The 22855-nt window shown below is 48.1% G+C and overlaps 1 protein-coding gene across 5 annotated transcripts; it reads left to right on the forward strand.

Annotated features, from left to right (window-relative positions):
* Positions 1–5490: 5490 nt before the first annotated feature.
* LOC142559955 (uncharacterized) lies at positions 5491–22144 on the forward strand. Of its 5 annotated transcripts, none has more exons than XM_075671664.1 (11): positions 5491–6205; positions 8812–8961; positions 9174–9352; positions 10151–10330; positions 10981–11197; positions 12783–13001; positions 15026–15212; positions 15795–15914; positions 18169–18312; positions 19861–19967; positions 22049–22136. In XM_075671664.1, the coding sequence occupies exons 1-10, from the start codon at positions 5519–5521 to the stop codon at positions 19959–19961; spliced, it is 2184 nt and encodes a 727-aa protein (XP_075527779.1). In that variant the 5' UTR covers positions 5491–5518; the 3' UTR covers positions 19962–19967; positions 22049–22136. The 5 variants fall into 5 exon arrangements, with proteins under 5 accessions (XP_075527779.1, XP_075527782.1, XP_075527783.1 ...); XM_075671667.1 differs by having other exon boundaries at positions 18169–18308; XM_075671668.1 differs by lacking the exon at positions 19861–19967 and having other exon boundaries at positions 22049–22144.
* Positions 22145–22855: the final 711 nt, after the last annotated feature.

The raw sequence follows: 22855 nt of genomic DNA on the forward strand, positions 1-22855 counted from the left end.
TGAGAGACTCTATGTAGCGCCTAGAGTTTCTCACTACATTACCTAGAGGGAAATCTGGCGCTGCTGCGCTGTGGTATGTATGGGAATGCCGGTATATTGTGACTTCGGATTGGCATCGTTCTCGGATAGACAGACACCTTGAAGACGCGCTTGACAAGTACCGTTCCGTCTGTTACAATGATTCATTTTCTACTAGAACAGCACGTGAAAAGCTGTTTTAGCTTTATTATTACGCGAAAACATGTTTCGTTTAACTATGAGAACTTGTTATTGCGTGTACGCTTATATGTTACGTAAGAAGTATCAGCGGGCCGCTAAAGTTGGAGGACAGACGACAAGGTTCCCGCTCGCTTTGAAACAGTTTGTCGTCTGTTCTTGCTTTTCTTCGCTTGGTCATGCATTGTGGGTGAGTAAAGATGTAATATGCGTGAATGGAAACATTTTATGAAGATTTCACTTTGAGAACTTTTGAGAACGCGTTATTTGCACAGCCATATCCACGTTTTAGACGAAGCCTCTTACAACACCAGCCAACACGAGCCTCGCAGACACATATACCGTCATTCCCATGGCGGCACGGTGCCCCCTTAAGAAACTCCCATAGACGGTGGCGCCAGATTACCCTCTAGGTGTTATAGTGAGAAACTCTATGATGTAGCCACGCTCATAACATCCATCCACCTATCTAGAAGGATAAATATGTGGATGGATGTTATGAGCGTCCCCTTTGGAACGAGGCAGTGGGTTGCGCCACCAAGCTCTTGGTTTTATATAAGTTGAAAGGCATGGTTGAAAGGCAACGAGCACCGCCTCACTGAATTTATGCAGAGCGGTGTCCAGATTTCACTCCCAGCGCCCCTAACGACGGTTTTCTCAAAGTAATAAAAGCGGGTCTCGAAGGCCATACTTTTGTTACCTAAGAGCCGCGGTAGCGATTGCAGGAGCCCGAAATCTATGTACAGAGTCTCTACTCTGTGGTTGCCGTGTTATTGAGAACCTGGTAGCCATGACGCATATTTTGGCTCCCAAATAGGCAACGTCTAAATTTCTTCCCACCATCTGCTTTCTACGGATAAAAAGAAATCTGGAAGGCTATGTTTTTGCGAACTACATGCGCCAAAAGCCATTTGAAAGCCGCAAACACGGCTAGACGCAATATTTTCTAAAGCATACCCCGCCCATGGTCTTCGAGATAAGCTTTCATTCCAGAGAGAGCTGTCGCTGGATGGTAGCTGGTGCTAACGTTACGTTGGCCGGGGCGTAGATTTGTTTAGTATCGAGACGATCAGCTCTGGGCCGTCCAGCAGGTCCTCGAGGCGCTCGAAAGGCACGGACCCAGCGAGCCGGCAACGGCGAGCGGAGACCCGCGCCGAGCAACGGCAACTTCGAGGATGACGTAGGCACTCGCCGGGGCGCGCGAGCGCCCAACTGCAGGCATAAATAAAGTTTCTCCAGTCCAATCCAATTAGTACCTGCGGCGCGCGCCGCAGCCTGCAAAAATACAGCTTTCAAGATCTGTATTGGTACACAAATCTACACCGAAAGGCGTTGACGCAGCAAATGAACACTACCCAGGTCACAGCAATGGAAACATTGGCTAAATCACCAGGGAAGACAACTTGCAACGGAAGTTCAAAGCACTTGACGACAAGCGTAGGCGGTCCTCGCCGATTAGAAAATGCAAAATAACAAATAACTAATAAAATAAAAGGAAAAGCGACAGACAGAAACTACAGCGTATATATATCCAAAGAACATTGAATACGCAAAGCCACGAACACGTTCCATTCTTGCACGCTGATGCACACCCAAAACGGTGCACATATTCCTCAAGAGAAACAACCGAATGGACACACACACAAGCACTTCTGTAGAAGGAACACTTACAAAGATGCCGTGTAACCGTTCCAATCGAACAAAGAGTCGGCATGCTTGGGCCATTTCACACTTCTCCGTCTACACCGGGAGTCTTGCAACTTTCTGTCCAGAGGGTCGGATTGGCGACCAGTTACGGTATCGAGGGCCGGACAAATAAGAATTAAATCAAATTGTAAACATAAACAACGGTACTCGGCGTGGACTAAAATCTTTATTCCAATCAATTGACATGCTTTCAAGTAATTTATTTTAATTAGTTGCGTTGACCTTGAGATAACATTCCGGAAAAGGAGCGCAGTAACTGTTTTAGGACTAGAATATTGCTTTGATCGCCAAGTTCTCAGGGGTGTATTCATTTGAAATACATATAAACCTTCGTGGTGGCTGAACATTAAGCTTGTTCACATTTCCCGGTAGCTAGGTGATCTGCGAAAGTCACCATTCTTTACAAAGGGCCCTTTGTTTTGATGGCGCGCCGTTACCACCACTCCGGCATTTCTACGAATCCGTGTTGACTTTTCTGCATTTGCGTTCCAGTGGTGCAGAAGCGCAGGCCAGTTGGCGTCCCGTTGGCAAGAATAAAATTTTATTTGGTCTTGCTATCTGTCCAGTGTATTGCGCTATCTTAGTTTTACAATGTTTACGCTTTAAGAGTGGCCATAAGAGAGGACGCTTGCGAGTTGGAGTAGGGGCTTACTTTGACAAAATGGGATACTTGGGAATTTTGCTCGACTGTATACGCGTTTGAAAAGCCACCCATTTTCTTCCTTTCTGTTTTCTGTGACCTCAGCCAGACAGCACTAACTTCTATATTTTCTGGCAGGCTATTTTCGAGCAATAAGCATTGCCGAACTGTGGATACCTTACTCCTTAAAAAGGCGAGTCGTTAATTAGACAACCGCCGTCGCGCCGCCGGAAGCGTCATTGTCAAACTGTCATGCCGTCTACCAAAAGCATGTCGACGACAATTTGTGCTGCCATCATCAAACATCATTACCGACGTCAGCAATTTCTGCAGTCGGCATAAGCCATTCGCTAACTAACGAAAGCGCAAGCGGCAAAAGCGTGACGAACCCTGACAACACGACGATGGCGAAATGCGTGCACCGTCGAAAGCGTCGACGTCGGTTTACGTCGTCATCCGCCCACGTTCCGCGAGTCGCCAGTGCAACCAGCATAAAAATTCAGCTAATTCAATTTCATGCCGCGCTGTGAACCAGGCGCACTATGTATATAGTGCGCCTGGTTATATATAAGACCTATATATAAGTCCTGCGTACCTGTGCCGACCTTCGCCTGCTGACCCTACACTCGATCACAATCATTCCCAAGAATCAGCCCATGCAGCGACTTATCAAAAGCAGTTACATGTCTGTGGTTGTCATACAGGCCGCAAGCTTCCGCGCCCTTGACATCACCGAAACACGTCCCTGGACAATGTCGAGACCGCTATATAGTGAAGCTTCAAATACCTGGAATTACGAAAAAAAGTCTCTCGCTTATTTTATTGATGGAAACAGCTCACAGTGGCCCATATATTTACACGTATACAGCGGGTCTCTGCTACTATATAGTGATTGGTTCGGTCACACAATGTGCCACAATGGCTGCGTTTGCGATTCCGCGCAACTTGGCACATTACCAGGCAATTTCGATTGGACCACAGGTCGGCATCTGCGGCGGCAGAACTGGATGCAGTATGGGAGGATTTCCGTTTTATGACCGCTCAGGTGCCTCAGAAATAGACGGTGTTCTGTAATGCAAGTCAGCGTTGCAGGCAGTCGTGTGCTTTTTGAAGGGAGGACCCTATTGCATCCTGCATGGTCCTAGAAATCGCAGAGTTTCACGACAGTGCCCAGAGAAGTGGCCACATCATCACGCATCGGTGGGTGTCAGGTTACTGTGGAGTGATTGGCAATGAACACAGTGACAGTGAGGCAAGACTGGATTTCTCCAGCTGCCTCTCATAAAGTGCGGATTGGCACATACTCGCGACCTGATACAAACTCGCTGACCACGTCACTCATGTGGGACCTTAGAATGATCTACGCGACTCATTCTGACAACATTCGCAGACGCCTACATCTATATATTCTATCCAGATGGGAAATACCGTATGTCCCCCAAGGTATACGCGGATAGAGTTAAGCATCTTTACTACGCAGGATTCGTCTGGATACGCACGCTTCATCGGCCGGTCGAATATCCCTGATTGCGAACACTGCCAGAGACGCCTGAAACGATGGAACCCATAGTATGTGATTGCCCAGCATATATGCGTCGGAGAGACGGGCACTGTGATCTGGACAGTTTCTTAATCAGCGTCGGCACGCGACCGCTGTTGGAGGGCGCTGTTCTCGGACCATGGCTATGGAGTGCCTCGATGCCGTCGAGAGACTTGGTATTAAAGGAACTCCCACCAGCTTTGAGCACTTCAAACACAAGCGCGGTGACGCGCTTGTGTGTGACGCGCCTGCAGCGTCACAGAATATATGGTACGTGACTACGGTAAATCATCCAATGCAGAACGCATGAAAGTGCCAGTGTGAGTGCGCCGCACATCAAGGAAAAAGAAGTAAGAAAAATGCGCAGAAAGCCATTGACGATAATCGTCAATGCATGCTAATAGCGCGAAGGAAGGAACAAACGAACGAACTTTTTCTTTGCCGAGTCCGTCCACCGACCAACCACTGAAACGGGCGAAAGAACCAAAGAAAGCTATTCGCATTAAAAAGAAAGAAAGAAAGAAAGAAAGAAAGAAAGAACTCATGACGTAAACTGGGCGCGGTCCCCGTATGCGGCACAAATCAATGAATGCATGTTGCTTGCGGACGATCGTGGAGGCAGAGGGGGAGAGAGTGTATATGTTGGCAATGAAGCTCGATTTCTAGCAGCATGGCGACGCGACATTTATTTCTCCTGTCTCTTCTAAGAATGAAACAATCTGAAAATTTTCCGCGGTGAAGCGTTTCCTAGGTGGCGCATACCAACTTCCAGCTTATAATCAAGATGTTCATAAGGGCCTGGTGAGAGGCCCTTTGAGGCACACTATACCCAAGGACAGATACTGAATATAGGAGGCACGCAAAATGACTGGGCGACCAGTTACATATTGGTGTGTGTGTGTCGCAGGAGACTAAATGCCTGTACCTCTTCCCCCATGCGCCATATGCCTTCATCCTGAGTTGGGCTTGGGATAATTTCATGCCCGCGGAGCAATGGGGCGAGCTGTGTACCTATACCACCGGAACGGAAGAAAAAGGCCTCAACAGTTCCAGTTGAGTCCTCACTTATCTCCCATGTGCGAACAATGCTAGGATCGTTTCCCCCTGTTATTAACGCGACAGCGTTAAGGAGCTCGTGTCGCAGAAAAGCCGGTGTCGTCGGCGTTGGCCGTGAGCGATAAATCCCAGCAGGCACTTCATGAATAAAAAACAACTTGCAACATGGGCTGGGTGGGAATCGAACCAGGGTCTCCAGAGTATGAGACGGAGACGTTACCACTGAGCCACGAGTTTTATGTATCCGTTCCCGTCACAGGAACGATTGCAATCCAGGAAAAGAGGGGCGGCGCGTATAACAAAGGCCCTCGTAGCTGCCACCAGGCTCGAAGCGCGTGCGAGACGCCGCAGCGACGAAGATGAGGCGTACGGGTCGCGGGACGGCACGACCAGCCAAAGGACGAGGAGAAAAAAGAAGTGCCGTGGCGCCAAGAAGGGGGCGGCTACGACCACCAGGGGGCCACCGGCAGCAGCGCGCGCGAGGAACCGTGGCCCCAGCGAAGGCTTCCTCGGTGGGTCGGTTCCCGGGGGGACGCGTTCCAGCGGACCATGACGGCGTCCTAGCGGCAGCGTGGCAGAGCCTGCATGGGATGGCCGACGTGTACTCGCAGGGCATGCTCAGCGTGCTGGACGACCTCCGGCGGCGACGGGTGTTCACCGACGCCGAGGTCGTCTGCAGCGACGATGGCAGCCGGTTCCCGGTGCACCAGGTGCTCCTGTACGCCGCCTGCCCGCTGTTCCGGGAGCCGTCACCGGGGGGAAACCAGCTGGGCCCGGCCGGTACGATCAACGCCGCCGCCGCACCAGGGGTGTCGGCGGCAGCAGCGCTCGCGCCTGGAGAAGAGACAGGCGCCGCCATAGCGACGACGAAGCAGGGGCAGTCCGCTGCGCCGGCGGTGAGCGGCGGCGATGAGGTGCGCAAGTACCCCGTGGACGGGGTGCGCGGTGACGTCATGGCCGCCCTGCTCGAGTACGTCTACACCAACAAGGTGTCGCTCAACAGCGACAACGTGCTCAGCATGCTCCTGGCGGCGCAGCGGTTCCAGGTGAAGTGCGGAATGCTCAGTTTCCCAACAAGTTTGTTGAGAGGTAGAAATCCGGGCGAGGAGCTGTGTACCTGGAGGCCCTCACACGCAAGCGGCACGTCAACTACTGGCATGCAACATAAAACAGGCATTCAGTACATCTACCAGGGTCATACGACGTAATACATCCTGTATGATACATCAAGTTACACTGCACTGAGCGAGAAAAAAAAATCACGGTGTCATCAACTCGCCTAATATGCGATTATTGCGCATGAAATTGTGAAACAGCGCCAGAGGAATACAAAATTTCAATGCATGACACACACACAGCAAACAATGTGCAAAACAGAAACATTATGTAAGATCTACTTATTCCTATTTACCAAGTACCGTCATATTTGTTTATGGGTGAGGCTCGCAATGATGTGTTCTTTCTGGTATTTATTTAAAAGTGAAGGCAACGTGTACGCTAGCTACTGTATAACCTAATTTGTGCGGTTAACCGGTTGCGGAACTTAAGGGTCGAAACGCTTTTCGACATTATTTGCTTTCTTCACTATGGCCTGTTCGTGGCGCTGAAATTTAGCTTGCTTTCTACAACGACAATTTGATGATGTGTAGCTCACGCCACGGCAGAGCAGAGCGCGGTATTCTGAGCTAAGGCACACTGAAGTTCTACGCAACGTTTTTGTACAACTTACTGGTACATTTGGCTGATTTATATTGCCACATATCTGGCGCATAGCTGTGAGTGTTAGAAACTGTCCCTAGGTAGCCTAGCCAAAGTTACCGTTAGCGTACTTTTATTCATTTTCTGGCGCAGAATTGTCTGGTATAACCAACCTAAGTGGTGATAAAAATCGTCCAACACTAATCAACTCCCATTGCAGTAAGACAGAAGCTTACACGCTAGTTCAAATGAGTGCATAGTTTAAATCAGCGCAGAAGACGGCAGCAACACGAGGTGAATGTCCAAGAACGAGCGCTAAGAACTAAAGTCGTTAGGCAGCGAAACCCTTCCGTTTCTTGCGTCGTTTACCAGGTCCCACTCTCTTGCACAAAATCGTTCATTGGGCAGACTGGCAACTGCGTAAAAAACGAGCGTCTACGTCAGCACAGCAATAAGTTAAAGGAAACACCTGCCTCCCATCACTGAGCACGTAGTAATGCACATTGTTAGCAAGCATTTCTTCAGTCGAACCCAAATCTTCATCAATTAAGCACCAAGGCAAAAAAAGAAAAAAAATGTCGCAGAGACGAAACATTGACAGCGATAACAAAGTGTTGGACAGCTACAAGAAATTAGTTTCGTAATTTTATCAGCCGTTTAAATTGCAGTAAACATTCGCTTCCCAATTCATTGACTTTCAACACTGGGCGCGCGAGAAGACAGCGCGCATCAATAAGGCGACGATCTTTCTCCGCTCATCCTCGCACACTTTCCCTCGCAGACACAGCGCACGGGGCGCGACATGATCTTGTAGCACTTGGACTTTGTACGGAACATCACGGCGACGGCGACGACAAAAAAATTCCTGGAGTGGCCCTACAATTGCTATAGCGCAATAAAAAAGCGCGCGAACTTGTAGAAGCTTTCCATATACAAAAGCAGCATGATGATTGTGTATCTGAACCGCCAATCTCCTTGTTAGACTGCGATACCCAGCGCTGCTTGCTGACTTATTCCATGACGCCACTATTGGTGTGAGCGTACACGTGGTGTTTCTCTTCGTAAGCTGTTCCCAATGAACTTCGGTGATTAAGACAGAGGTCATTCTGTGTTCTTGCACGTGAAACCATTAGTGTGATTACGTAAATGGTCGAAAAATAAGTGCACTATCAGTAAAAAAATGCTCCAGTAGAACCCCACCTCACGATGAATTTAGACGTTAATGTGATTAGTATTGAAGAAACGTAGCGCCACACCGCGAATTGCCACCGCCGAAACTCGTCATGTTCGAGGAGCGTATGTAGCCGGGCTCCTCTCACACGCTTCCCTCTGGACATACTGCGTCACCTAGCGGCGCCGCCGCGAAATCCGCGCGTGCAGCAAGTCTGAATGTATATGACGCAAATTCGATTCCACCCAAGCAGCGGAGAAATTTCTTTACCTTTTTTTCATTGATGAGCGGCACATAACCAGTGAACCAAGTTAGTCCGATTGTTTTGTAACCCGGTTTTCTCAGCACAGCAGCCCGATGTTCTGCCCATTACACCATGGACTACCCAGTGACCCAAGCCGGCAGAAAAACGGCTACAAACATAGCTCGATAGAAGACACCAGAAAGTGCGTGAACTAGTCAAAGAGTGCTAATCACACTAACACGCGACACGCTATTTTGCACGTTGAGAGAGCCAGCTTACGTCGCTGCATTCCTTTTCTGCGCTACCGTTTACTTTCTTGAGTTGTAAACAGACCCCCTTGCGTCACCCGTGCAGTCGCGGCCTTAAGCCATCGTTAACAAACATCTCAAAGTGTGAGATGAAGGTGAATAAAAAGCTGCGACACCATATAATTTCAGATATTCTTTCGAACACAGGCGACATTAATGTTCACGACGAAGTACTTGCACAAACGTGATCCAGGATTCTATTTTCACTACACCCCTTTCTTTTCATTGCAGATTGAAAGAATTGTTCAAAAATGCCACGAGTTCCTTTCCAAAGACATCAGCGTAGCCAATTGCGTTCGCATATTGGAGTTCGCCAGGGAACACAAGCACCCCAGCCTCGTCGACATGGCCGTAAATTTTATCTCTGGGAATTTCATAGAGGTACGTTTGAAATTACGAGAACAAGAAAATAAACAGCAAGCTCGTCTACTGGAGATCTTGGTTTCATAAAGCGCTACCATCTTTATGAATTCGTGTGTAGGTCCTGAGGCCACGTGTACATTTATTTTCTCATTCCTACTTCCTTTGTTACTCAGTGAAATATCTGCAAATTTAACGCGTGAATAACAACCGGACACCATTTCCCACAACAGGTCGCAAAGATAAACCAAGATTTTGACCGCATCTCCTATGATGATCTCAAGGCTCTGTTAAGCTCTGACGAGCTCAACCTTGCCGATGAAGGCAAAGCGTTTTCGGCGGCTATAAAGTGGACTTCAGCTGATGCCTCAAACAGGCATCGCTTCCTACCAAGCCTTCTCAGCGCTATAAGGTAACTGACGGGTTTTCGTTTTCCGCGCGTATACTCTTTCAATCGCGTCCCAATTCAATTGGTGAATGAATCCAGGTCCGAATTCGCAAAAAGCCGTTACGCTATATATAGAATTGCTCGCAAGAGCATTCTGCGGCCAGTTCTGATGCTGGGCATAGTATTATCTAAGGCGGCAAAGCTACTGCCAAATAGCATTTAACAACGAAAAGCTGCGTGAAGTCAGCGCTTAAAGTTAAACAAAATGTGCGGCGGAACAATAAGCAGACGTGCATGATTGTCACTTGCAAGCGCCAAATTGAGGATTGGGAAGGAGTAGTATAAAGCTTACTCAGTCTTAATAATAAGGAGGCAAACTTGTAGTATAGTTTCTTTTTTACGCCACAAATCTTGCTCACGGCCCAACTCTTGCGGGATAAGTCGGAACAAACGTTGCATTTTTGAATTTACGAATTAATTTTCATTTCTTTTCAATGGCAGGCGCCTTTGGTACCACGTGTTTCGTTACTGGGAACTCCCTGTGTGCGTTCTTACAAAAGGTTCTTGCATACAAAACAGTTTCTTAATTAGGTCCCCTGAACTTGCCTATAGTGACAGGCATGCACTGTAGGTGGTGTCCAAATCCACGCCCCAGCGATGGCTGCCTCCGGGTAACAGAAACCAGATATCGAAAACTAGGATTTTACTAAATGCATGTGCCGGAAGCAATTGTGGAGCCGGAAACACGTCGTAGACACCATGTTTTAAACATCACCTATTGCTTCTTAACTTCGCTACTCACTGACTCACTTTGTGTAACAGATTCGGGCTCTGCAAGGTATCATTTCTTCAAGAGGAAGTCTTTCCGCATCCCATGCTTGATGACGTCGACTGCCGCGCTGTACTTGAGCCAGTCCATGGACTTCTGGAGCAACTTGAGCTTCACGAAGGCCCAAGAATGATCAACCTCACGCATCCCATGCTAAGGCCCAGGATTCCAAGGCAAGCGCTTCTCCACAGAGATAAGACTACCGCGAGTGAAGTTAATTACTACTTCTGGACCTCAGAAGGCGTCGCCGCTGATTTCCATCGAACAGAGTCATTCTGCTAGATGGGTGATTACTAAGGCCTCTCGATGATGTGAAGATATTTTGTGTACCAACACAGGGACTACTTAGGTAAACCGTTATCGCGCGAGATGTCTTTATATTGAGCTGATAACACTCGAACTCAAAAGAAACTCATCGGACTGTCGGGAAAAACGGAAGTGCTGTTTTCTCTGCGCGCCCAAATCCCACGAACAGCGTGCAAGAGTTGGTGAATGTGACATCTTGTAATTACATTAACCCGTTCATGATCTAGAGTATGATCACGCCTGATTAGTAAAAGTGCTGATATCCATCTAAGCTCTCAAAGCAGTAGGATTTACCAACTAATAACACTTTATACAGGACAAAATCGCACGGCCTATTCAGGAAGCAAATATGTTTTGTACTCTTCCAAAACAGCTGGAAATATCAGCGCTGTTTCTTCTTTCTATTTCGCGTTAGCCCTTAGAATGCGAATGAATACCAACTAGGATGATGTCGGTATAAACGTTGACACATTCTTCGCTTCTCTATCAGGCATTGTAGTAACTAAATGCCTTACAGGGACGTTCTGTTCGTGATCGGTGGATGGAGCAATGGCAGCGCGACGAACCTCGTCGAGTCGTACGACTGCCGCGCCAATCGGTGGCTGATATTTCCCAACGACAGGGACATCATGCCTCGGGCCTACCACGGACTTGTCGCGCTGGACGGCCTCATCTACATGATTGGCGGCTTTGACGGCTCCCAGTGCTTCAATTGCGTCCGTTGTTTCAACCCAGTACGTGTACACGGGCAGTACAGGCCATCACGATTCACACTAAACCGTATGTCACAGCTAACTTTAGCCAAGCTGTTAAAAAAAAATAAAGAACATGGTGCAAGCTACCATTATGAAACCTACGGTAATATTCACTAGGATTCAGTACCTCAGCTTAGACTCCACGGAGGTACGACTTAGGTGACATGTCGTATCCAACACAATGTCTTTATATCTCGTTCAGCGAGGGGTGCGACTTTAGACGTTAGTGACTGCATAGCTCCTTCCGCATGGTGGCGTTTTTGAGTATAGGGAGTATGCTCGTAATGCCAGCTTCCATAGGCACTGATGGAAATAAGCGAGTCGAGCTAAAGCGTGGCTTTTCACCGCGCTGGCTGTGAAGACCTCGATGACGTCGATCCGTGCGTCTTATACAAGTGACCATTAGAGCTGGAGTCAATATCATAATCTTGTTGCTTGAACGACTTGCGCAATGTGCCGCCTGCGTGACCTTTCAGTTGCTTTGCTGTTTCACATTTCTACGTGCGAAGTTGTTTTTAACTACAACAGTTGTCTCGTGCAACATCTCGCTGAGCGCAACGTATCGGTATACCGATGGACATCTGCGATCGAATCGGTACCTCAGAGCAGGGACGCTAATTCGGCGGCATCACTTCTATGCTGAGTCAGCGACGGACAGAGAGTTAGGCGCAACACCACATCATCTGGTGGTGGAAGGTAACGTAGGCACAAAACAGGGGGCACGAACTTCCATCGACGCGTGGAACACGATCCCGTGTGCACGTGGGACCTTGTTGCACGTGTTACGCCTCATATGTTTGTTCAAACGAAGTCGTGGATGCTTTAACCCGTGTCATGGTGACACAGCGTTCCCATGACGCGTCTTCCCGGAGATACAGCGTGTCTCTGAGAAGCTGTACTGCGGCTCGCCATTGGTGTCACGTTGTCGGACTCGCGATGTTGCACGGCACACACGTTGTTCGACTCCGTCGCTCGACTCGGCATAACACTCTAAAGAAAAAAATTAGGCACTTTTTTTTACGTGTGCTCTAGCCACGCGACAATGATCGTCAGAGTTCTAGCGCGCACCTCCGTTCATGCTCTTGTATACCGGCTGCTTTCCTGTCAGTAGTAGCACTTACGCTTGAAGAATACAATCAATCAATCAATCAATCAATCAATCAATCAATCAATCAATCAATCAATCAATCAATCAATCAACTGATTGATTGATTAGCTGTGAAGATGCAGAATAGCATAACAAGCCACACTGAACTCGTGTGTCCAGAATAAAATCCACACGATGACGTGACTTCGTACTGAAAGGAAAGCAACCTGTACAACAAACCTTTGGAAGGAAGTGCACTTTATTACTACGACGACGATTATTGCCGCGTGACAAAAGGCGCACTCGAAAAAAAAAAAACGGGTGCCATATTTTTTTCTTAGAGTGCGTAAGTGAGAGACAATGAAAGCGAGAAACCGAGCCGCATTGGCGTCCCTGTCCTGCAGGCGTCGTGTGTCCGCGAAGAAGGGTGAGAGAGAAAGAGAGAGGGACCTGGTTCTGTGCCCCCCGTCGCTGCAGCTCCTGCACCGCTGGACGGAGCGGGCGTGCATGCACGTGGCCCGGTGCTACGTCAGCGTGGCGGTGCTCGACGGCAAAATCTACGCGCTCGGCGGCTACGACGGCGATCGGCGCACCAACACGGCCGAGCGGTACGACCCGACGGCCAACACGTGGTCGCTCATCGCCGACATGAACGACCAGCGCTCGGACGCCTGCGCCACGGTCGTCGACTCGAAGGTGCGCACACGTGCACCGCTTTCCTTTTTCTTTTTTTTCTTTTTTGCCGGCGAAAGACTGGCCACGTTTCCATGCACTCGACAGGAGCGGGTCGAGTCGCGCTCAGGCAACTCGACTCGACAGCGCTTACATGAACTCGCAAGTAAGTAAGCAAGCTGAGCAAGTAACTTAGCGCAATAAAAGACACAGACGTAAGAAAGGGAGACAAAGAGAAGCGCTTTGTCTCCCTCCCCTTTCTTGTGTTTGTGTCTTTTATTGCGCTAAGTTACCTCTTCAGCTGTGCAAAACCAACTAGCCCAAGAATATTTCTTCTCGTACCTGACGGATCGATATTGTTGCAACAGCCTGCCAGAGATAAGGAAACGCATCCGGTTATTCGCTGCTGGCAGCGAACAGCCTACCCGCCCGCATTTGCGTGTGCACTTCAATGGGTCGGGCAGGGTCAACCTACCCTGTGCAGGCTGAGCCCGACTCGACGCTCGCTAAACCCTATCGGCTATAGCGTTTACATAAACTCGACAGGCCGATTCCAGCCAGACAAGACTGCTCGACCCGCTTCTGTTGGGTTCATATAAACGTCCAGGTTGACGGTTGTGCTTCCGGCTCGATTGCGGCGATATATTGGAGCAGTGGCTTAGTGACGTGGTCGCTTGCCATCAGCGCAAAACTGCGGGTAAAAGAGTGGGTGATGTCAAAGGGATAAGCTCGAGAGTCACGTGACATCGGAACGTAGTTTCAGACGAGGGATTTGATCGATAGGATGCGCTAGACAACGTCACGCTCGGGTTCAAAGCGGGCGAACGCAATCACTAGTCAGCGACCGAGATAAGCAAGAGACGCGTAGAGTACTGGGGGAGAAAAAGAAGTCGGGAAGATAACCATAGGGCCGGGTCATTATAGGCATAGATAATTCTACAATATAATAAATATGCATGTTTTAATGAAGATAGAACACACCAAGGAGAGATGTACAAAATGATAGACTGCAATAGATGTGGCAAAACCTGATTATCTCGACCAGGCAGGTGGCTATTTGCCGCCGCCTCGTTTTGAACGGCATGCTAAGAAAATAATAATAATCGTCATTGTGTTTGCGCGCAGATGTTGAGGGAGTGAATCGAGACACGCTAGGGTGTATCACGGCACTGCGTCACGAACAAAGCAGCGACTTCATTGCCCAGTTATGGAGAAAATGTGCTTCCTTTACTTTTCTTTGATTACGCGGAAGTAACGAGCAAACGTTGCAACTGAAGGAGCAACATAGCTTTCAGGAGTATCAATTTCACTCGGCGTCAATGCGGTAATCCAGTGCTCAAAAAACTTAATGAGGTCGATTTTCAGTAAGTGCGCACACGTACAGTTCTCGTCTTCACGACTTGGCGGCCAGGCACCGTGATTGCGTTAAACAAGTGACGACGTCAAACCTGCGTTGACAAGTTCAATGAGTTGTTTCAACCTATCGGCCCTTCGCTTACAGCCCTACAGCATGCACAGTGTGACCTGCTAAAGCGTCATTTTTGATTACGTCACAAAGTGATCAAGTATACAGTCTTGCTGCGTGCATGAGTTGGGCATAGCTTTCATAAACAAAAGCCGTTTTGTGCCACCTGTATCTGCCGCTAAACTGCTTGTTTATGCCAAAACCATGCACTCGAAATATTCGAAGAGTGTTCGTCTGGCCAGCCGATATGCCTTAGGTGAAAAGTCACATTGCCAAACTATTAGCAGATGGCCTCTGGAATCACACAAGGAGTTTTTAGCATCACCGGGACAAGGATTTGAGCAAATAAATACGATAGAAGACCCTAATCATCTCATATTGTGCAAATGGAATACGTACTAGTTCGAAAATGCCGCAATTTCATCACCCTGTAGCTCGATTCTCTCTAAACAACGTGTTGTACGTAAAAGTGAGTAAAGCAATGCTTACTAGTGAAAACGTGTAGGTTAAATTAGGTTTTCGAGACGTTATGGAAACTCTCGTGCTGCTTCCATACACACATTTCCTCCTTTCACTCCCGCAGGTGTACATAGTAGGGGGGTTTACCGGGCAGCAAGTGCTGAACACGGCCGAGTTCTACGACCCCAAGGTGAACGTGTGGACCTACATCCGGGCCATGACCGTGCCTCGTAGCGGAGTCCGGGTCATCAACTACCAGGACACTGTCTACGTGCTCGGGGGTTTCAACGGAACGAACAGGCTTTCCACGGGTACACCACGCACCCACATCAGTATCTGCACTGAATCTGGATTCGCAATTCCCTCACAACCTTTGGGTGAAAAAGCAGTAGGATGGGCGGTTGTCACGTAGTCGGAAATGTTTCACGGATTACTAGTCTAGCGCCAGCAAACTCAACATTGAACGCAATGAAGGGTTGAAGACGTGGCCGATAAGCAGGACTTCGGAACTTTGACTTCAGTGTGCTTGACCAGGCGCTCTAGATTTCAATGCGATCGCCGGCATGTGTAGAGAGAAAAACGTGCTTGGTTGATAAGCAAGTAACAATCACGGCGCTGATTCAGTCTTGTTTATATTATTTCTCTATTTTGTCATAAAGCAATGTGGGTGATTCATACGCGGTGAGTCAAAGGGCAAGTGTGAGCCACCGCCAATGCACGTTCACTGCGCTGGCGTGAAAACGCGGCTCGGGATTTTTGTTCGTCTTTATTCACTGGAAGCTTCCCTTCACGAAATTTAAGGGAAATCAGAAAGCATTTTAGTGAAAGTCAAAACTGTCTCGATACGGGAGCGTGTTTGTACAGCGAGACGTTCTATGCTCGATTCCTCGCAGGGGAGAAGTACGACCTCCTGAGAGACCGCTGGCTCGAGCTGCCCAACATGCACACGCCGAGGAGCAACTTTGCAGTCGCCGTGCTCGACGACCTGCTCTTCGCTATTGGCGGATTCAACGGTCAGAGTGCTGTCAACCACTACTTGTTGAAAGGGCTAGTTGGTTCATACATGTCACGGTGGAAAAGGACGCCAAAGGGTATCAAGTAACGACAGGACAGGAAAGTTCGTTGCGAGTGACGCTGTACCCTGCCCTTTCGTTGTGGTCAGTCATTGTTAATATGAATTTATAATCAACCATGTACAGCTCAGACCACAAGAAACATGCTGCATGAGAAGCCAGGAAAGGTTATTGTTAGGTCTACGATGTGTCTCGGCCTACCACGGCGTGCAGTAAAAGAAAATCGATGTTACGTACATACGACTATTGATGGGAACTCAAACCTACACTCGGGCTATGACGGACATTGCCGAAGGGGGAAAATCGGATTAGCTTTGAACACTTGCGAGTTGAACAATGTTGACTAAATTATATTTGCACAGCGTTTTTGTTCCGCCATCATCAGAACGCAGCTGTGGCAGCTGGCAATCAAACCAGGGATCCCGCGCTTAGCAGCAATACATTGTAGCCGCTGAGCCACCTCAGTGGATATATATTCTATTACAAACCACCAAACGTTTCTATATAGAAACAGTGACGAACATGTGCCGTTTACGTTGATGCATGTGATATCGTTCGCTTAATGTACAAAATGATTCAACATATCAACATGTCAGTTGGCGCGCACCTTGCCTATGCTGAGACACCAGAGGCCTCGCGTTGCCGGTGTTGTTACAGTGGCTGACGCCTTGCTCTGCACCTTTCCTGTGATGTTCGTTGGAATAACAGGAGCTATTTTTAGAGACGATTTTCCAACGCTCCTAAAATGGTGTCCTCGCATGCGTGCGTTGCTCGCTAAATATCGCTCTGTAGAGCTGGCTTTGCCACACTGTGAGTTATTGTGAGGTGGAGCCCGCTGCTGTGACTCCTTCCGATTTTTAGGCGATACATTCCATTCCAATTTCGCTAGTGCTCTTTTCGACGCTACATATTTGACTAATGGCGGATGGGATTATTTTTTCTAATGTGAACAAGGTGCTAACCATGCATGATATCGTTTCACTGTCGCACCTAATTTGATCATAGTAGCCACCGCTGCCAGCTTTAACCTAATAATACTATCTACCAGTTAGACATAACCTCTTCTTCATACGCCCAATCAAATCGTCAGCTTGACGAGGTGCTTCGCTGGAACAGTTTTATTCCATCATCAATACAACGGCTACCTGAATCAACGCGCATTGCGTTGCAATGCAATGCATTCTAGGTAGTACGACCAAGCACCTAAGTGCTCATGATACTGAACGCTGATGAATATCACAAAAAAAAATAGTCACGACATTTCGCAGAGTAGCCAAAACTACCCGCGATCTACAAAAAACAAATTAAGGGATTTTAAGTGACAAAACCACGATGTGATTATGAGGCACGCCGTAGTGGGGGTCTTCGGATTAATTTGGCTACCTAAGGTTCTTTAACGCGCACTTAAATCCTAAGTACACGGGCATTTTTGCATTTCGCCCCCTTCGAAATTCGGCCACCGTGGCCGGGATTTGATCCCGCGACCTCGTGCTTAGCAGCGCAACATCAAACCCACTAAGCGACGAAGGCGGGTTATCCACGATTTACCACTGCTATGGAGAGGAGTATATAATGTAGCCGAGCTAGATTAGATTATGGGGTTTTACGTGCCAAAACCACTTTCTGATTATGAGGCACGCCGTAGTGGAGGACTCCGCAAATTTCGACTGCCTGGGGTTCTTTAACGTGCGCCTAAATCTAAGCACACGGGTGTTTTCGCATTTCGCCCCCATCGAAACGCGGCCGCCGTGGCCGGGATTCGATCCCGCGACCTCGTGCTCAGCAGCCCAACACCATAGCCACTGAGCAACCACGGCGGGTTGTAGCCGAGCTTCACTAAATTGTCACCAAAGGCATTCACACTCCGTGTTTCTCATTATACCTATGACAGAAGCATTCGAATGATGACTTCATATTACATTCTAACATTCTAGCATCAGAGCCAGGACACACAAAAAAATATGAAATTTAGCTTACTGCATGCTGTTGATAATATACCGCAAAACACAAGTGATTACCAAATTTCAATCATTACCAGAAGCTAGTCTTACGGCGCTAGTACAAAACTTACGGTAATAGCTTCTTCGTCCTCTAGCTCGCTGGCTCGCTCGCTCATTCATTCATTCATTCATTCATTCATTCATTCATTCATTCATTCATTCATTCATTCATTCATTCATTCATTCATCCACAGGAACAACGACTGTGCCGTTCGTGGAATGCTACGACTCCAAAACGAACGGCTGGCGGCGGGTCACCGACATGAACATCAATCGGAGCGCCCTCGGAGCCTGCGTGGCCGTTAACCTTCCAAACTCCAGGGAGTTCTCTGTTGTAGGTGAGATTCGAGATAACTTTGGAACGAGCGAGCGCTAGCGCTGAGCATTCGCACGGCGGTTGCTCATCGAACTCGAGATCCAAACCAGTTGGAACCTCATGGCACGAACCAAATGCTTAGTCTAGTCTCGAATTCAGAAATGCGTACTATCCTCGAAACTAATTTCCGAAAGCTTCCTTGTACACGTGGTGTGATTGGACACGCGCAATACATGTCATGAAGTTCGTTCCATGCAGGGCAATGTTCTTGCAGCAACGCACGACCGCGACGTTAGCTCGGACTGAAAACCTTTAGCCGGCCAAGAACACCAAAAACATGGCGGCGAGCCAACATGATTGACCGGTTTGTGAACAGTGTTTCAAGCCGCGGAACGCATATAAAATTTATCGACTGTGCAATCGGAATTTTGGTAGTAGCGCGAGTTTCCTGCTCCGCAAGGTCTAGAGCTTTTCCTCGCGCCATTCACCAAGCGTGCATCGCTTTTCTAGAATATGTAGAAGAGGCCAGCACCGCTCTGGTCAACAGAAGACGTGTGCTCCTGTTCGATTGTACGAATGAGTATGAATAACTTGAAACATCGGATGAAACGCTCTTTTACTATGTGAGGGTGAACTGAGAATTAACGTCATCAAGGGTCGTTTGTGTCCTACTAAGCCTCCTCCCCCTCCCACTGTAAAGGCATGCCTGTACGCACGCTGACACGTATTAAGCAATGATTGGCCAGTAGAGTCAAATGTCTAAAGGATTTGGCCTCGTTAGCACATTACTTCGCTGCTTTGAAGTCCGTGGTTTGAGGCAGATGGCGCGTCGCTGATGATTAGACTTCCTCTTCGTCAGCAGGTGGCGAGGGGGAGAGGTTAGTACGTCATTTATTAGGCATACTGAACATCTCACTTGACACCGTACTCACTTCGGCAGATACAGCTACGAAGGCCTGATGCAAGATGTCGCAGGACACACTTCTCTTCACCACGGTCTTTAAACAGCGGCTGTACAGACCAGAGCACCGTCAATGCGGAGGCCGCCGACATATTTGGTAACGCGAGTGGTGCCACCTGTTAAATGTACCACGGAGCAAAGACCTTGGGCTGCCACGGCCCCGCAATGCAGTGCGTTAGGCTGAAAATACGTAACCGCTTAATCTGTTTTAAAGGGCTGTTTCAAAAGGACACTCGCAATAACAATTTTGTAGTATTATATCACGTGGCCCGACTGATGGACTCCAATATTTCCACAGACTTTTACTTGGCACCACCTGCTATACATGGCGTCACTGGTACCTTTAAATCTGGTAGCGGCACGCTCTGGTCTGCAGCGGCTTGCTACGATTGAAAAACCGGGCAAAAAAAGAGGCCACATATTGGACAGACAATACAAATTGAAAGGTGTGCCCGGCTTTTGGGGCTGCTGTCTTTCCATACATCTCGTCAGCATATTCGGTGAAGAAAAGTCAATGCCTCGGAGGGCGGAGGAGGAGGCACGGTAGACACTACTTCTGCCGTCCGCTGACCCTCCTTGTTCGCTTCTTGACTGTGCCTGCTTTTTTAGCCCGGTTCTCCCGCAAATCGGCCCGGCTGCTTGACAGCTTCCTGCCCACCTCGGTTCGCAAGAGGAGACAAATTTCCATAGCTAGGCGGAGACGGCTCTGATCAAGAGTAAGGCTTGCCTGCGCTCCCGCTACACGCAATGCAGCGCCTTTATTGCGTATAAATGTCAAGAATTTCGGGGCAGCACTACAGATGGTGGCAAACTCTAGAAATGTTCATCCAGAACCTCGTACATGCGCGCTCCTACAATGCCTGCCCGCTCCCGCCGTACTAGAATCGGCCTTTATTCACGAGAGTTCACGCCCCCGCCGTAGTGGTGAAAGAAAAAAATAAATTCTGTGGCTTCATGCACCAAAAACCACTACATGCTTATGAGGCACACCGTAGTGGCGGACTCCACATTAATTCTCGGTGCACTGGCGTTTTGGCATTTTGCACTCACCGAAATGCGGCAGCCGTGGCCAGGATTTAATTCCGCGCTCTCAGGCTTAGCAGCCCAACGCCAAAGCGACTACGCCACCACGGCGGGTTGTGGCGGAGAACGATGCCCAGTGGACTCGCAAAAAAAGACAGTTCTGCGCAGACAGACATCCTTCTATTGCGTTCATGGCCTTCAGATAGGTGCAGTCATTGGGTGTGTACCAATAGTCGCCGTATAGCACTGAATAGACAGCAATATGGACCACGGATATCATAAGTCTCGTTCCAATACTGATGGAGCCGGCAAAGAAGAAAGCTTCGCAAAGACAGCGTAGAATTGCAGGCTACTTAGCTGCCCGAACAAGATGGCGGCTCAACATCCTGCTTGAAAGAACAGCCGGAACATCACCTGTGCACAAGAGAACCTAGTCAGTATCTTTTTTTTTTTTTTTGCCTTTGAAGTAAGCGCATGGTGTTTTCTTTCGGTTCGCGGGCGTAAATATAGCGTTAATACTTGCTTTCTGTAGTTTTTTACTGACTCCAGGCGAGGTAAAATCGCAGAGACAAAAAAAAACATGGATAATTACAAGAACGGGAAGAAAGAAATTAGAAAGAAAAAACTGTAACGATAACACAAAGGGCAGTACCTTGATATTTGAGGCTCGAGCTGGTTGCCTAAGGACAGAAACACACCGGAGCAAATGTTCGGAACTAGATGAGGCATGTGTATGCAGCAGCACAAATCCGGAGACCACTAAGTACATCCAGATCCTAAAGCAGAGAAGAGATGGATACGACCGGATCAATTACAGACATAGGTAGTGGTACAAGGTAGTTAAAAATAATGCTAGAATGAAAAGTGGGTATACCATACCTGTTTAAGTAGCGCCTGTGTATGTACTTTTTCATGCGTGCGTGAAAGTGTCAGTTTTAAGTGCACTGCTTCAATATCATGGCTCACCAACTAGCCAATCAGTATCTATTAAGCAAATGTTCACCTCAAACAGGCTAGGTCACTATATGAAGCCGCCCCGTTTCAAAGGCGATGCCAATAAATGATCGTCATTCCAAGGGTTCCCGAACTTTGCGGCTAAATGCATCGGTATTCTAGTTACTTTTGTGCTTCAATGCATAAAACGACGTTTTGTAAAGAAAGTAAGCGGAACGACAGGGTGTTTTTTAACGCACATTTCACAGATGCTATCTCGTAACTGGTGCAATCTACACAATTCTTTTCAACTGGATATGCCTTGCAGTCTCACCCATTAGAATTTGTAAATTGCAATATCTGCCTTTGGGTATTATATCTTGTCCCTAAACAACTATTGTCATCTGTCTTGCTCACGTTTGCCTTCTTGTAAAACCTGCCCTCGCTACGTTTCTGTCAAGAATGCTTTATCACGCTGATAACGCGCATTCCATTCGTAACCTGGAAGTATACTAGGCCCGCACCGTTAAAGAATGGAATGGCACGCAAGATAGATGACGATTATTGTTTGCAAACAAGGTACAGCTCAGAGGGTGCGAACTTGGAGTGCAAGACGCAGGAGGCTCGTATGTACAGTGCCGCTTCAGCACCAGCAGAACCTAGACGGACTGAGTGAACCATTTGCGTCCCCCAATTCAAAGCTCTCTCTAAAACTCTCTAACACACTTGCTTTAGTTACCATCCCTTCACGCGTCTATTCTGCAAAATGCGCTGTATTGTTAGCTTCTGCTGCAGTTAGGTACGTGCTTCATTACTAAGACCTCGTTGTTTTTCTTTGCAGGTAATTCGGAGCGCGACAACTGAGCGCAAACGACGCCGCCTCAATAAAGGAATCGCTCTGCTTGCAAAACACCTTCGCCTCTTCTGAGGAGGCAAAACTCAATGGCTCTCTGGTGCAGTTCTTTCTTCCCACTATGGTGGACGAAGGCGACATGAAGATTTTAAAATCCAGCTCATATTTATTTTTAAATTGTAGGCATACACAAACACCAGCGCATTTAGTATCTAATGTCTAACGAGTTTAAGAATTAAATTCTGGGGTTAACAGTCGGGTAATGGCCTCACGTAACAGTCCGGTTACAGTACACCAGCCTCGTTTACGCGCCACAAGCGTGATATGATGAGGTTGTAAGCTTCTAATTGCGCGGGATTTTGCGTGGCGTGCTCACGCTAAAACGACAACTGGAAGGCTTTGTGTTCGAGTCTCCGCGTAATATAATAATGCCTTGCCGGATATCCAACTCCGGCTGGTGAACTGGGCGGAGGACGTCGCGACTAGGCATGGCCTGGACGCCACAACCGGCAGCCTGAAGGCAGCCCACAACGCTGCTCTTTAATTTTTTAATTTGTTTTTACTTTTGGCCTTCTCATCAATAAGAGTTTTTCACCACCACCACCACCTCTCGTATATTCGAGTTGCAAGCCGATGTTATGTCAGCATGTTGCAAGTCATACTTTACAAATTTTCTGACGCATTTTACTTTGAGAAATTCAATTAGTTCAATAAGGCACTTGCGCTAGGCGGAGGGCCTTGAAATGAACGAGCATGTGCGCCGCACTTCCGCCCAGGTGCGGGCGTGTGGTGGTG

This window comes from Dermacentor variabilis, chromosome 10 (genome assembly GCF_050947875.1).
Source record: "Dermacentor variabilis isolate Ectoservices chromosome 10, ASM5094787v1, whole genome shotgun sequence".
Taxonomy (NCBI): Eukaryota; Metazoa; Arthropoda; class Arachnida; order Ixodida; family Ixodidae; genus Dermacentor; species Dermacentor variabilis.

Coding starts and splice junctions, on each gene's coding strand:
- LOC142559955 (XM_075671664.1), top strand. CDS start 5,519: ATGAGGCGTACGGGTCGCGGGACGGCACGACCAGCCAAAGGACGAGGA. Junction 6,206..8,811: donor TGGCGGCGCAGCGGTTCCAG/GTGAAGTGCGGA, acceptor TTTTCATTGCAG/ATTGAAAGAATTGTTCAAAA. Junction 8,962..9,173: donor TCTCTGGGAATTTCATAGAG/GTACGTTTGAAA, acceptor TTCCCACAACAG/GTCGCAAAGATAAACCAAGA.